General features: G+C 39.1%; 1 protein-coding gene across 7 annotated transcripts in view; it reads left to right on the top strand.

Moving 5' to 3' along the window:
• The window catches only part of LOC106545622 (sodium channel protein type 5 subunit alpha), a 351,125-nt gene that overhangs the window by 175,600 nt on the left and 158,709 nt on the right, over positions 1–16,816 (top strand). For all 7 annotated transcript variants that reach the window (XM_087712437.1, XM_087712436.1, XM_087712435.1 and 4 more), the window contains 3 exons: positions 8,901–9,033; positions 12,362–12,600; positions 15,118–15,291. In XM_087712437.1, the coding sequence (XP_087568563.1) occupies positions 8,901–9,033; positions 12,362–12,600; positions 15,118–15,291 (546 nt within the window). The remainder of the gene's footprint in view (positions 1–8,900; positions 9,034–12,361; positions 12,601–15,117; positions 15,292–16,816) is intronic.

Consider the following 16,816-nt stretch of genomic DNA (forward strand, 5'->3'; position numbering starts at 1 on the left):
TCCAGATGTTAGATGCAAACGTCAGATCCTGATGCTGCAATCTAGAGCCTTAATCATTATTAAGATTTGGGTTAAGGTGATGATTCAGAGATCAGTGACTGCTAAAGGTGCTTACCCCTTGTCATCCCTAGGAATCAGCAGACAAAACATAAAAAGGTGTTTGATTCATTTGTTCTGCAGTAAAGGTAGTCCTCAACTTACAACAGTTCATTTAGTGGTCATTCAGAATTACAACAGCATTGAAAAAAATGACTTACAATTGGTTTTCATACTTAGGATAATTGCAGCATTTCCGTGGTTATGCGGTCAGAATTCAAGCACTTGACGACTGGCATTTATTTATGACAGTTGCACTCTCTTGAGGTCAAGTGATCACCACTGGTAACCTTCCCAGCTGACTTCTGCCATGCAAAGTCAGATTTGCCTAGTGACCACATGATTTATTTAACAACTGCAGTGATTGGCTTAACAACAGCAACAAAATAGCTCATAAAATAGGGCGAAACAACTGTCTTGCTTAGCAATAGAAATTTTGGGCTCAATTGTGGTTATAAATTGAGGACTACCTGTAATTTTAATAGTCTTTCCTTAACTCTCAGACGTTGCTGTTGCTACTGGGTTGGTTGTCTCACCTTTAGTAGATGTTGCTATGGTTTAACTCTTCTGGAGACTGAAGAAAGACAGTGTAGCATAGTGGTGAAAGTGTTGGATTGACCCAACACTCCTCAGAGGGTGATGTGACAGTATGTCAGCCCAACATATCTTTCTGGGTACTAATAAAGGAGAATATTTGTAGCTCAGGGTCTTTAATGCTCTCTGAGCTTGCTTGTTTTCTAGCAAAAATTTCATTATGATGTTTCATAACATCATGAGTGCTAGAAGGGAGTGAAGTTTCCTCTTGATTTATATTCTATCTAGTGGCTTAACCTGTCCTGAATATAAATTGAAAGCAAACCCCGCTCCCTACTAGCACTGATGATGTTATCTAGTTTGGGTAATGAAATGTCTGCAAGAAAACAAGCAAGCTCAGAGAGCACCAAGGGATCCCGCATACCTTTCTGGGTTCTTGTGGGGAAAAATAAGAGGAAGAAAGACTTGAGTTTTTGAACAAAAGATGGGATGTACATCTAAAAATAGATACATAACTAAATATGTTCAGAGCTCCAGGACTTGATTCCATGTTTCCGCTGACCTTGGATGCCTAAATTGTTTCTCTGATCTTGATTTGTGGATATTGTTTACATTTCAACTATCCCTGCTTATAATTCAGTGCAGATTTGCTAGTACAGCAGAATTAAATATTCCTCTGGGATGAAGGCAGAAATGTTGAATCATAGCTATATTATTATGGAGGGAAAGCCCATGAACAGGCACAACAATATAATGAAAAAGAGAATATGAAACTGTGACATGTGTTAACATTACAACTGGCTAACTATCTTCATGTTCTCATGATTCTATTTGGTTTAATTCCATGGAAATTCACTCAGTCGAGTACAGATGTGCATTCTAATACAACACAAACCTATTTCATATATTGTTTTGTCATGGAATAATCCATAAAAAAGGAAATTACTGATATGTGATTACAGAGAGATAACCTGGAGGGGGGATTACTTGGAAGTGTTTGATCTGTTAGGATTTTGTGGAGGTTTTAACTTCATTGAAGGGAACCATATGCCTTAAGCCAATTGAAAGACCCTGTCCACAGAAAACTAGTTTCACAATGAAGTGGGCCATCAGCAGCAACATAGACATGAAGAGACCAGAGCAGTGTTTCTCAACCTCAGCTACTTTAAAGTGCAAGGACTTCAATTCCTAGAATTCCATAGCCAGCTGGTTGCAGAATTCTAGGAGTTGAAGTCCATGCACCTAAAAGTAGCTGAGGTTGAGGAACACTGGACTACAGGACAGATAGCAGATCCTATCTTGATGATGCTTGAAAGCCAGTGTTGTCTTTGATGAGATGTGCCAATACACTAAGGACTGTAGTACACTGTATATTGAGAACTGACTTGAAATAAATTGATTTAGAAGACCTGAAGTAATCTCAGTGACTTCTGACATCTGCTGTCTACCATCTACTGATCAGATGTTCTCTAGAACATGTGGGAGTACGCAAGTGGCAATGTAGTACAGGGTAGTTTTTGACATACAGCAGTTCATTTAGTGATTGATCAAAGTTACAACAGCACTGAAAAACACAACTTATGACCACACTTGTGACTGATGCAGCTTCCCCATGGTTATGTGATCAAAATTCAGATTGACATGTATTGATGACAGTTGCAATGTCCTGGGTTCATGGGATTCCCCTTTTGTGATCTTATGACAAGCAAGCTCAGTGGGGAAGCCTGATACTAACTTAACAACAGCAGCAATTTACTTAACAACTGTGGCAAGAACGGTTCTAAAATGGGGCAAAACTCACTTAACAACTGTTTTGCTTAGCCACAGAAATTTGGGGTCAATTGGGTCATAAATCGAGAACTAACTGTATATCTGAAGGATACCAAATAGGAAGGGAAATGTCAAAATTGTAATACTAACTAGTACTACAGCCTATAGATTGACTTTCCTTCATAGACTCTAGTTTATCTTGCCAAATTGTAAAAAAGACAATGGATGGATGAAATGTACAGGTTTTATAGCCCATTTCAATCCACAGATCCTAAATACAGTACACCAACATAAAAAATCAGAGGGGAAAAAATAGAGTTAATACTGTTTCCTTCCAAGATGTGGATCATAAATTGTGATTTATCAAAACATAGTGGGTAAGAAGATGCTGATTTTTTCAGCACCGCCCAATATCTTCTACTCAGCCTACAAAGGCGTGTGCAGCTGATGACTAATATTCTATTAATATGTATGTTTATTAAAATGTTCACTGGACCACATCAGGAGAATACCAGCAGCTTAATGGCAAGCACAGTCACCCTTCAGTTTAACTCATATACTGCTGTTGTTTCTCCAAGCAAAGAACAGGCGAGGTTCTTACTTCCCACTTCAGTCAGCAGGAGTTGCGAACCCTCAGCATTAGCAAAATGGATATTGGTCTAAATCCTTTGGAAGCTGCTGAGAATATTATCCCCAATTCTTGAGCGGTGTGTAAATTCACACAAAAATAGCTAATGCAAATGGTGCTAATTATGGCTTCTCCTCAATTAAAATTATCTTCAGAGAGTATGCCTACACTAGATCCCATATCAGAGATGTAGTGGCTGAAGCATCACAGTTGTTATTGTGAAGCGCGAACAACAAGATTCACACTTCAGAGTTCAATTAGCTACTCTATTGCTCATGCCTATTTCACAGGAATCTTCCCAGAATGGCAGTCGGTAACTGGGCTTCATTAGGTTTAATGGCATTCAACAGGGGTCAGATCTTGCCCTATTGTGCCTACATAAAGATTCCAGACTAATTCCCCTTTTGGTTCCTCACCCCTGTTCAGCCAGTCTTTTTCTGACAATTATATTCTAATTTTGTACAATATGTACATTGTAAATAGCAATAGCAATAGCAGTTAGACTTATATACCGCTTCATAGGGCTTTCAGCCCTCTCTAAGCGGTTTACAGAGTCAGCATATTGCCCCCAACAACAATCCGGGTCCTCATTTTACCCACCTCGGAAGGATGGAAGGCTGAGTCAACCCTGAGCCGGTGAGATTTGAACAGCCGAACTGCAGAACTGCAGTCAGCTGAAGTAGCCTGCAGTGCTGCATTTAACCACTGCGCCACCTTGGCTCTCTAAATAGTCCTGCAGTGGACTAAGCTGTCTTCTCTTGTCTGTGTCTTGTTGCCCTGTCTTCCAAATTCATTCCCATAGTTTCCCCTGCCAACAGAGGGGCCCTTGTCTGAGTTCTTCTCCAAACACCATTATTGGAACTGATCACAGAGAAAGGAATGGAACTACTCAAGACACTATCATTCCTTTTGAATCCTCAAGTCTGTTTGTATCCTGCCTTTATTATTTTTACAAATAAGACTGTGAATACACACCTTCCTCCTCTATTTTTCCCAGAACAAACACCCTCTGAGGAAGGTTGGGCTAGAGAGAGTGGCTTACCCAAAGTCACCCAATCATCTTTCATGACAAGGTGGGACTAGAACTCAAAGATCACCTAATGATTGGCCCAAAGTCATCCAGTGGGTTTTCATGCCTAAGGAAGGATTGGAACTCAGTCCTCCCTAGTGATTGGCCCAACATCACCCAGTCAGCATTCGTGCTAAGGTAGAACTCAAGGTCTTTTAACCCAAAGTCACCCAACTGACTTTCATGCCAAAGGTAAGAATTGAACTCACAATCTCCCATTTTCTAAACTGGTGCCTTAAATTAATGGTATTGAAAGCCACCAAGAGAACCAAATGAACCAGGATAGTATTTTGGCTTCATCAGGTTATCCACAAATTTTGGTGGGTTTTTGTGAACTACTTAGACCAGGGGTGTCAAATTCAAGGCCCGGGGGCTGGATCTAGCCCAGGGGGTGCTTATATCTGGTCTGCAGGGCCACCCCGGAAACAGTAAAGGACTGGCCCGCAGTGCCTCTGCCAGAAAAATGGGAGAGTAGGAGGGTTGCAGGAGGCCAAAAACAGAGCTTGCGAGGGCCACAGGTGCCACTCCCAATGTTTGTTTTTACTGGTAGTGAGTTGCAGGAGGCCATCATAGCTGAAACGGAACTTGGGAGCCTGTTTTCTCTGGCAGAGCACTTGGGCCGCCACAGGCACCCCCAATACAAGTGATGTTGAGCTAGCCATGCCCACCCTGGCCACGCCTACCCCAACCCCCCAAGATCAAACACAACCCTGATGTGCCCCTTAATGAAATTGAGTTTGACCCCCCCCTGTCTTAGACTATGTTGGTATAGGTAGCTCATCTTCCTCAAACTATGTGTTTAAAAAGAGGGTGTTTTTTTTTAAAAAAAAAAAACACAACTTATTCACGCTCAAAATATTTTGGTGCATATTGAATGGGGATCAACTGTTGTATAAATATGTAAGCAAAAATTCCAAATAAATGGAATTTATCTTAACATGCCAATCTTTAGTGCTACCTTCAGCAAAATGAAGCCAGTAGTTTTACTATTTACACATATACTTAATTCTTTATGAAACTATAATATTAATAAAAATAAAAACTACCACAAAATACAATAAAATGTATTAATATAATAATGAAGGTAACAATGACAATCATCAAAGCTTGTACTACCAATACTTATGAAAAGTTGTGCTAATCTAGTCATAGGAAGATAAATATCAGCTGAATTCAAGTCCTTTCTTTTTTTTCTAAGTTAATATTTAGTAGTATTTTCTGTCTTACACTTTAATTTTTTTTTTAAAGCCAAATAATTTTTAAAACAATCTGCATTAAATTGTAGTTTGCAACTTTCTCTAGACCAGAAGTTTTGAATTAAACATCTCCCACAGTACGTGGTTTTTTATATAATCTATGGCAAGCCTTCTTAAAACCATATTTACTTAGCGCAGGTGCTTTTTACCATGAAGTTTTCTGATGTAAGCTTTTTTTCTGCCTTTGCATAATGATCATACATATAAATTCATCACACATTGCCATTACATAAATTATGGGAATTTTTTTCAACAGCTGCCTTATCGTCTGAGTCCTATTCTATGTGATGTTAACAATATATTTTAAAAATTCACAGTATTTTGTTGAGAGTCACCTTTGAAACCCTCTTTGATTTTATGAGTTCATTATAATTTTATAAATCTTATTACTTGCATACATTTCAAAATGTATTGTTCCCTCTTGAACTCTGTTGTTTGTGAGTATGAGAAAGAACAGAAATGCTTTTGCTAGTTCATCCTGGATCTTCTCGTTTCCTTAGCATATGTTGGTCACCACTTCATTTTGAAAGTGGGAATTTGGCAAATGCTATTTTGATTTCTGATCATTCTAGTAACTGGTTATTTTTGCAGCTGCCAGGAAAAAGTAATATCTTACATCCAGAAACAAATAATGATAGACACTAAAAAGAATACCCATTTATTAACAATAGTGTTTGTTTCAGAAAAAAAGAACTAAATTGAAGATTTTATTTATTTATTGAAGAGTTGATTTATTGTGGGTAGTTTTCTTCAAAAAAATTTTCCTCACAAGTATTGTTCAGCAGTTTGGAATTCCAACCATATATCTGACATCAGTACACTCGAGCGGGTTCAGAAGTACTTCACGAGAAAAGTCTTGCACTCTTCTGTACACAATAGAATTCCTTATGCTACTAGGCTCGAAATTCTCAGTTTGGATACCTTAGAATTGTGTCTCTTGCGGTCAGACTTGTTTTAATCGCAATAATACATATGCGAACAACCGCTTTAAACTCAATGTAAATCGTTCTACACTTGTCTGTAAAAAATATGATTTTTGTAATAGAGTTGTCAAAGTCTGGAATGTCCTACCTGATTCAGTTGTCTCAGCTATAAATTTTCACAGTTTCAGTCACAAATTGACTTCCATGGACCTTACTTCATACTTAAGTGGTCAATAGAGGGGACATGCATAAGTGCACTAATGTGCCTATTGTCCCTGTCATTGTATTTTTATTCTCTTATTCTTGTTCTCATTGTTTGACAAATTCCAATAAATAAATTAAATAAATAAATAAAATTTAGGGTTTTGTATCCCTTCTCCACCTGCAATAAAAAGAAGAAATGAGAAACATGCTATAAATTAGTGCAAAGGTCCCAGCACCCAGGCTGCAGACCAGAACTGGGCCTATTAGGAACCAGTCCACACAAGTTTCATCTGCACATGTATGGGAGCTAAGTAGCGCACAAAACCATTCCCCTTCTTCACTGTCACCACCGCCAATCTGTAGAAAAATTGTTTCCCCCAAAACCAGTTCCCTGGTACAAAAAAAAAATACTGAATTAGAGGAAAACATCACTACAGATGCTTAATTCACTTCTGACTTTCATTAATAAGAGCTAGTTGTGTTTAGTGGATAAGGCATCAAGCTAGAAACCAGGAGACAGTGAGTTCCAGTTTTGCCCTAGGTATGAAAGCTGGCTGGGGGACTTTGGACCAATCACCAGGAGACAGTGAGATCAAGCCAGGGGTGGGATTCAAAAAACAATTATTACTGGTTTTGTGGGCATGGCTCTGTGGGCATGGTATGACTTTGTGGGCGCAGCAGGGGGAGGATGCTGCAAAATCCCCATTCCCTCCCCACCCCATTAACCTGCTTTCCAGCTCCGTTCTCCTCTTCAGGACAACAAAAGAAGATTGGCTGGGAGGCAGTGGGGGCGGGGCCAGCCTATTTGCCGGTTCTCTGAACTACTCAAAATTTCCACCACTGGTTCTCCAGAACCTGTCAGAACTGGCTGAATAACCAATCTGGTTCTAGCCCCACCTTAGGCATGAGCGCCAACCAGGTGACTTTGAGTTAGTTACTCTGTCGCAGTCCAACCCACATCACAGGTTTGTTGTTGTGGGGAAGAGAGGAAGAAGAAATATTAGGTATGTTCGCCATGATGAGCTATTTGTAAAAATAAAAGATGGAGGGAAATAAATAAATAAACAAATGAAATGCCTTAATGCCCATCTCTGATCTAATGAGAACTGAGCCATATTCCCTGAAATATCTTTTGGATTTAGAAACATGTGTTTGTCATAACAAAGAGCATTCTGTACTTGACCCTTTGGAATTTGTTAAAATGGACAGACTCGGATAATTTTAATTCATTGTGAAATATGAGCCAAGGGAACTTTTCTATATAACTTTGGAGCTGGGCATTCTTTTTTTTTTACTCTGTCAGTTGGTACACAACTTGCTTTCCACATAATTTATGCTTGGGTGGCATTGTGCCAGCAGCCTTTTCATCAGAGGAAATGTCTTCCAGACTAGATTTGTGTTAAACAGTTCAGCCATCTTAGACATATCCGGCGTATCTCCTATTCTGCAAAACACAACCCTTGCCTGCCATAGGTCCACTCCTACAATTACTACACCTGCTAGCATCTATGTGTCATTTAGGAACATTAGCAGGAATGGAGTTTGGAAAAACAAAGATCTCCTGCTCGCCAAAAGTGATAGATGAATAGGCACCACAGGGAGCTCTTAACTACCACAAGAGAACAAAAACTGAGTTAACTTTAGCAAACGTGATGGACTCTTTCCTAATGACTTCCATGGGGTGGGTAAGGGGAGGGTAACCTAGATTTGTTCATTACAGTCAACATAACTATATACAAGTTGTCCTCAACGTATAGCCACAATTGAGCCAAAAAGTTCTGTTGCTCAGCAAGGCAGTTATTAAGTGAATTTTGCCCCATTTTATGATGTTTCTTGCCACATTTGTTAAGTGAATCACTGAAATTGTTAAATTAGTAATATGGTTGTTAAGTGAATCTGCCTTCTCCATTGACTTTGCTTCTCAGAAGGTCATGTAAGGTGATCACATGACCACAGGACACTGCAACCCTCACAAATAGGAGCCATTTACCAAGTGTCTGAATTTTCCTTCTTTGTGCATTGGGCTGGACGTGGTAAGAAATTGAGATAGAATAATGTATGAGGGCTACCAGCTACCAGTCTCAGGAACTTGCTGGGCTACAATTGGTGCTCCTGGTGTCCTCCAGGTTGACAGTCTGGCTATTATTTCTATGCTGCTGATGAATGATATATCCCAACAACCAGGGGGAAGAATAATGTCTGTTCTTTAATTCTGGATCGCTGCCCATTTTCCCCTTAATGACAACTAACTAATAATCTTTTTCCTTTGATGAAACTGTTCGTACCAGAGACTTCACTACTTTGGAAATGCTGTAGGTGTGGGCATGAAAAATGAAAAATAAAAATTATATTCAAGGACATAAGATATGCATTTTTTTTTGGCTTACATGGGCTATTCATGCGTATGTTTCTTGACCTAGACCTCCCTTTCTGAAGACCTGAACAAGAGGCAGCTTTTATCACCCCACCGCCTTTCTATGGAGCATCCCGAGGAACACTTTCAAAGGAAACGTGCTGTCAGTGCTGTTAGCATCATCACCAGTGCCCTGGAAGGTAAGACTTCCCTGTGATATTCTACCTGGAACAGGCATCTCCAAACTTGACAACTTTAAGACTCCCAGAATTCCTCAGCTATTGTGGCAGACTGAGGAATTCTGGGAGTTTGTCCCCAAGTCTTAAAGTTGCAAGTTTGGGGACCCCTGAGCTAGAATATCGGAAATATCATGATATAGGCTGTCCTTGACTTATGAACTGTTTGTTTAGTTACTTTGAAAGTTACAGTGCTCTCAGAAAAAGTGATTTATGATCTGTACTCACATTTACAATCATCACACTGTCCTCCAAGGTCTTCATGTAATTGTAATATAAGCACTTGGCAGCTGGCTCGCATTTATGACCGGTTGCAGTATCCTGTGGTGACATGATCATGATTTGTCAATTTTCTTACTGATTTCTGGCAAAATCAGAAATTGGGGAGAAGCTAGTTCACTTAAGACCATATGACTGGTTTAACCTCCATAATGATTTTCTTTATGACTGACATAAAAATGGTTATAAAATTGATTTATGGCCACGATAACTTATAATGGAAATTCTGGTCCCACTTGTGGTCGTATAGAATAGAATATCAAGTGATGATTGTTTGTTGAATGGCACTATATTCTATATCAGCCTTCCTCTAATCTGACAGCTTTCAGTTGCGTTGGGACTACAAGACCCAGAATTCCTGTGCAGCATTTCTTAAGCTCTGGGGGTTGCAGCTGCAGTGCATCAGAAGGATGTGGGGAATGTGTCCTAAATGAAAGCTGCTCTAAGAGATCTTTATTTAACCTTTGGGAAAGAAATCCTGCTAATCTCCTTTTAATAGGATTTTGTATTGTTTCATTCAGAAGCAACATTAGGTTAACTCCTAGCAGCTCAGAATTACACAGAGCAGTTGTATAAATATCAACTTAGAAGTAAGTAAGTTAGTTACATAATATGGCTAGAATGTAATCATTTATTACAGCGTGGAAGTTGCCTTACAAAGGGCATAGATATTATTCTGCAGGTTATTTCAGCGATGACACACAACTATTAGATTGCCCTCCTTGTCGATGATTCTCTGATACTTTTCATACCAGATAATTTTTCCCTTCCTAATGTATCTCATCAATAACTGGATCGACCTGTTCAAAGAGTATAGGTAGTGCTCCACCTCCGACCACAACTGAGTTCAAAACTTCTGTTGGTAAGCAAGTGAGTTTTGTCTCAGTTAACGAACTTTCCTGTCACCGTTATTTAATGAATCACTGCAATTGTTAAGTTGGTAATGTGGTTGTTAAATGAATCTGGCTTCCCCATTGACTTTGCTTGTTGGAAAGACAATCACGTGACCCTGAGACACTGCAATTGTCATAAATACATGGCAGTTCCAAAATATTCAAAATTCCAAAATTTTGATCAAGGACTGCCTGTATATACTTCATTCCATACTGGAACTTCCTTTCCAGCCACAGTTTCCTAGGGTAATTCTGTATCCAGTCTACTTAGATGTAAAATTGGTAAAAAATAAGGGCAAGAAAAGAGGGAGGCATTTAGGATTGGTTCTGTGCCAAGGCTGTGTGAATTATAGCCCTCCAGATGATGCCAAATTACAACCCTTAAAAACCCTGTTCAGTATAGCCAGTGGCAGACAATGTTAGGAATTGTATTTTAGCAGTGTCTGAAGGCATACAGATCTTTATTCTTTTTCTAAACCAAGACAGGATCTTCAGAATATTGCAGCTTCAATTATCACATTCTGAGAAAACATATCTCAACTCTTTTAAAATTTTATTGCTTTTTTAAATGAAAGGAACACATCCAATTCTTTTTTTAAATACAAGATAATTAAGTAAAAGAGCAAATACAACTTTGGCATATATTTATATGAAGATAATGCAAGTCATCTTAAGGAAGAGTACAGAAATTAAAAATGTAATATTTCTACACAGAAAGACAAAGATACAGCTAGTCCTTAGGTTACAACAAAAATTAGGATCAGGATTGTTGTCACTAAATGATGCTTTTATAAAGTGCAGTATTATGTGACTGCATGATTTAGTGATAACCAGTGGTGGGTTTCAAATTTTTTTAGAACCTCTTCTGTAGATGTGGCCTGCTTTGTGAGAGTGGCTTGGAAGTCATACGACTGGGTGGGTGTGGCCAACTTGTAAAATGTGGTGAAATTCACTTAACAATGCTCTTGCTTAGCAACCAAAATGTTGGCTCAGAAACTCTGGCATTTGAAGCACGCAAGTCTTAATGCTGTCAAGTTACAAGACCCTTGCACCCCTAACCCTTTAGAAAAAAAAGTCCCAGGGGTGTTCAAACTTGACAGCTTTAAGACTTGTGGACTTCAACTCACAGAATTCCTCCTCCAGTAATGTTGGTCAGGAACTCTGGCATTGAAGTGTTCAAGTCTTAAAGCTGCACCCATAACCCTTTAGGAAAAAAAAAACCTGGGATGTTCAAACTTGATAGCTTTAAGACTTTAAGGTTTAGATAGGACTCTTAGAGGCAGGCGGGGTGATTGGTGAGCCAGCCAATCAGTGAGCGGTGGGCGGGGCAAGCATGGTGCAGATGGGCAGGGGGAGGAAGCTGGAACCGGTTCTAAACAGCATGGTAGATTTGTGGAACCTCTTCTACAGAAGAGCTTAGAACTGGCAGGAACCCACCCCTGGTGATAACAATCCTGGCAGTTCTTGTTGCTATCATAACCCCAAGATGTGTAGACTATTAAGAAGCAAATTGTAGAAGAGCAGGCAGAACTGGGGTATGTGTGTGTGTTTAAGTGAGTAATCTGTCTATAGTCGTTATGTTACCACAGATGTCTCAATCCATCCCCTCTTGAATTGAGTTGACTCTTACCTGGCACCAATTTAGTACTGAACCTTAATTGACTAGATTCTTGTGTCTAGGTTTGAGCAATAGATCTTTTGAACTGCAATTTAATTTATGGGCTGGATTTGTTGCAAATGGCAGAAATCCCAAATAAGGAGCATAGGATTTCTATTGAGAGGGTGGGAGGCTAGAAAGGCCTAGGCTGCTATGCGTGTGTCAAAAGAAGCTCGGGAGGACTTGCGGGGTATTGCTAGTGGGAGTGATTTACTGGTGCAAATTATGAGTTTTCCTGCTGGCTTCCCCATTGACTTTGCTTTTGGGAAGCTGACAAGAAAGTTGTAAATGACGATCATGTGACTAAAATTGGATACTATAAGCATCTGATCCTGAATAGGTTGAAACCCTTTGCAAATGAATAAATAAAATCTGCTGAACATTGCAGTAAATGCATTTATTTCCTTTCCTGCTTCCAACTACTGCTACTTACCCACCACATGTTCTGTTCCCTCTTTCTTAGAGCTTGAAGAATCTCAGCAGAAATGTCCTCCTTGTTGGAATCACTTTGCAGTAAGATTTCTCATATGGGATTGCTGCCCAATGTGGCTCTTGATCAAGGAGAAAATTAAGTTCATCATTATGGATCCTTTTAGCGACCTCACAATCACCCTTTGCATTGTGATGAACACACTTTTCATGGCCATGGACCACTACAAGATGACCAAAGAATTTGAGGAGGTGCTCAACGTTGGGAATCTGGTATGTAGGTCATGTTTCATGTGTCTTGTTTCCTTCCTCCAACTGATTGTCTTCAGGTATGTTTGGGCCATGTCTCCCAAAGCTATTTTTAATCATGTTCTGGGAGTTACTATCTCAGCGCATCTGGTTTAGAAATGTATAATTCATTTCAACACAAAGATAAATGAAATGACATGATGGAGCAGATCCAGAGCCTAAGTAACCTAGTTGCCTATATTTAACAACAATCAGTCATATGCTTTAGGTGTGTCTTATTATTGTCATCTCTGTTCATAGTGCAGAGATTTTTTTATTTATTTGTTTGTTTGTTTGTTTGTTTGTTTATTTATTTATTTATTTATTTATTTATTTATTTATTTATTGTTAAATGTATATGGCTGCCCATCTCACTCAGAAAAACAGAGTTACATAGGTCTTTAGAGGTCTTCTAGTTCAACCTCCTGCTTAATCAGGAGACCCTTATCATTCTGGGCAAATGACTGTCCAGTCTCTTCTTGAAAACTTGCAGTGTTGGAGCATTCACAATTTCTGGAGGCAAGCTGTTTCACTGATAGATTGTTCTCGCTATCAGGAAATTTTTCCTTAGTTCTAGGTTGCTTCTCTCCTTGATTAGTTTCCATCATCGCTTATTGTCCTGCCTTCAGGTGCTTTGGATAATCAGTTGATTCATTCTTTTTTGTGAAGCCTCTCAGCTATGATGTCATCTCTAGTCCTTCTCTTCATTAGACTAGACATATGCAGTTCTTACAAAAGTTCTTCATATGTTTTAGCCTCCAGTCTTCCTGTGACTCTGGGAAGGTAACAAGGTTTAAAAAAAAGAGTGCAAAATATTTTAAGAATGCCATAAAAGTCATTAAAAAAAGAATAAACTTGTTTAAAAACATTAAAAACATGCTATTAGTTTTATACTAGTAGAATTTATTAGTTTTAGGAACAAAACATGAGGGGAAATGGGGCAAAATATTGTACTTCATGTGACGTCATTACATAGTCATCCTGACCCATGTAGCTCCTGGTCATAAAAAGGAAAATAAAGGATATTGCTTGCCACAAAGAGATGGCGCTTTAGCTGTATAAGCTAATAACAATTGATTGCTTTATTTCCTATTAAACTTCCTTCCTGTTTTTCCTGTCCTTCACAGATGATGAACAGCCAAAGTTGTAAAATTTTGGCCTAATTTAAGAGTTTAAAAAGTGTGCCCTCTGGGTTGCAAATGCCTATCATCCCTTGAGACCTTACATAATGGGGTGGGGTCAAAAATATGGAATACTTTTTGCAGTTTGACTAAATCTCTTATAAAATCATCTCTTATATAACTTTTAAAGGCATTAACTGTAAATAACAGCTGTGAGTTGAGTTCCTTGATGCTCCCTGAGCTTGATTGTTTGATTGTTTTCTTGCAGACATTTCATTACTTAGCTAGATAACATCAGTGTTAGTTGGGTAATTGTTGGGTAATGAAACATCTGCAAGAAAACAGCCAAGCTCAGAGAGCACCAAGGACCTCACATTTCAACCCTGAGTTACAAATATTGACTTCTATCGATAGCTGTATTTCCTTTGTTGAGATGTTACCAAATGCAGAAATGTATGTGAAGCAGGGCCACTCTTTTTACCCAACCCCTGGCAGACATCCATGATTACTCAGAATCATAGGGCTGGAAGGGACCTTGGAGGTCTTCTAGTCTAATTCCCTACTCAAGGGAGTTATATTCCCTGCTCAAGGGAATTATACCATCAAAAGGTTGCCTAGCCTATTTTTGAAGACCTCCTCCTTTTGAACACTCATGACTCCAGGAGGGAAGCTATTCCATTGATTGATTGTTCTTGCTGTCAGAAAATTTCTCCATATTTCTAGGTTGGATCTCTCTTGAACAAGCTTTCACCCATTGTTTCTTGTCTTGTCTTCAACTGCTTTGGAGAATAAGTCAACCCTATCTTCTCTGTGGCAGCCCATCAAGGAGTAGAAGACCGATATCATGTCCCCCCCTAGTCCTTCTCTTCATTAGGCTAAACATTCCTATTTTTCTCAGCTGATCATCATACATAGGTTCCAGATCCTGATTAACTTTCTTGCTCCTCCCTGCACAGTTTCTAGGGTCTCAGCATCTTTTTTTTCCCATTGTGGTGATCAGAATTGGACCCAATATTATTAGTATAAGCAAAAGAGACTTTTGTGCATGTAATGATTAATTAATGACATTAAGATTTCAGGGTAGATACTTGTATGAGAATTAAAAGGCAATGGAATGAATGCCCAAGGAAAAGTTCAATTCTCCAAAAATAAAATGATTGAGCGATTGTGGTGGAGAAATAAGGGATAGCTCAAATTATTTCTGAGCTAAATATGTGGCAGTCTTTAGATTTTAAAAGAATCCTGTGGTTTGCTATCAAACATATAGCATGGCCAGTGCTGCCTTCCCCAAATACAACATAAGCTGTATCCTCATTAATCTGGGAAACCACCCATAACAAGGCAATCCTGCTTACGCTGAATATCCTGTTTCTTTTTGCAGATCTTCACTGGGATTTTTACGGCTGAGATGGTGTTTAAGGTTATAGCATTGGATCCATATTATTATTTTCAGCAAGGCTGGAATATTTTTGACAGTATAATTGTCACGCTAAGTTTGATGGAACTAAGCCTTTCCAGCATGGGAAATGTGTCTGTGTTACGCTCCTTTAGACTGGTAAAATATTTTACCTTTCTCTTTTTCTCTGAGTCATAAAATGCAAAGCCTTTGCAACAATCTTAGCAGGATTAAAATAAAATAAAATAAAATTGCATACAGGATAGTAATGGTAGTCCTCCACTTACGAGCACAATTGAGCCCAAAATTTCTTTTAGTCAGCAAGGCTGTTTGCTGAGTGAATTTTGCCCCATTTTATGAACTTTCTTGCCACAGTTCTCAAGTGAATCCCTGCAGGTGTTAAGTCAGTCACACAGTTGTTAAGTGAATCTGGCTTCCCCATTGACTTTGCTTGTCAAAAGGTTGCAAAAAATGATCACGTGACCCCGGGGCATTGCAACCGTCATAAATACGAGCCTGTTGTCAAGCGTTGATCATGTGACCATGGGGAGGCTGCAATGTGTAAGTGTAAAAATGGTCACAAGTCATTTTTTTCAGTGCCACTGTAACATCGAATGGTCACTGAATGAATGGTTGTAAGTTGAGGATTATCTGCACTTTATCTCCTTTTTTGTATGTGACATCATTTAACTCCTTACCCATGTTTACCATTTCATCCAATTTCCTACAGTGAGCCACTGATTTAATTGTACTGTAGCAGTAACTACTGATTCAACTTACCCTGGTTTCTCAAAGGGCCTGAAAGCTACAATTCATCTCAAGGGTACCATGTTGATGTAGGCAGTTTGACATATGATAATTATGGGTGAACATCATTGTGCTCTTTTCAAAACGATCTGCATAGCAAATACTGATTAATTTAAAATAGTTTTATGTCAGGGGGTGAAATGGCTTAGCAGCTAAAGATGCTGAGCTTGTCAGCAGAAAAGCTGACAGATAGGTTCAAGACCAGAGCACTGCCTTGAGGATGGGGAGAGCTTCCACTACCTGCCCCAGCTCCTCCTAGCAGTTTTAAAGCATGTAAATGTGAGTAGATAAATAGGCACCACTTTGGTGGGAAGCCAGTGGTGTTCTGGGCTCCTTGGCATATAGCCATGCTGGTCACTTGACCATGAAAGAATCTTTGGACAACACTGGTTTCTTTGGCTAAGAAATGGAGAATAGCACTGACTCCTAGAATTGGACATAACCGGATAGGGAATCTTTAGGTTTAATTTTATATCCATTTTCATGTTAATCATCTCAAGCAGTGCACTGAGAGCAGTACCAATAATCCAGAGGTCAAGTGGCAAGGTAGAGAAGGTTGATCTACAAACAACATTTAAAAAATCACTCTTTCAGTCCTACAAATGAAGCATCACCTTATCTGATGATCTTTGTCATTACCCCAATCTATAAGAGAGGATAGTGATTAACTAGGTATCCTAGTTCCAAGCTTTACCATTCTTTAGATTGGTCCTTGGTTTATAATGACAACTGGTATTATTGTTACCATCACTAAGAATCATACTTGCAAAGCCTAATGTCATATGGTTGTGTCACTTAGTAACAGCAATTTTAGCAGTCCTAGTTGCTGTTGTTAAGTGAGGTCCTGCAGATCTTTAAGCTAGGATTTGAGTTGACT

Source organism: Thamnophis sirtalis, unplaced genomic scaffold, assembly GCF_051295495.1.
Source record: "Thamnophis sirtalis isolate CommonGarterSnake01/CBP01778 unplaced genomic scaffold, rThaSir2_p1.2 scaffold_4, whole genome shotgun sequence".
In the NCBI taxonomy this organism is placed as follows: Eukaryota; Metazoa; Chordata; class Lepidosauria; order Squamata; family Natricidae; genus Thamnophis; species Thamnophis sirtalis.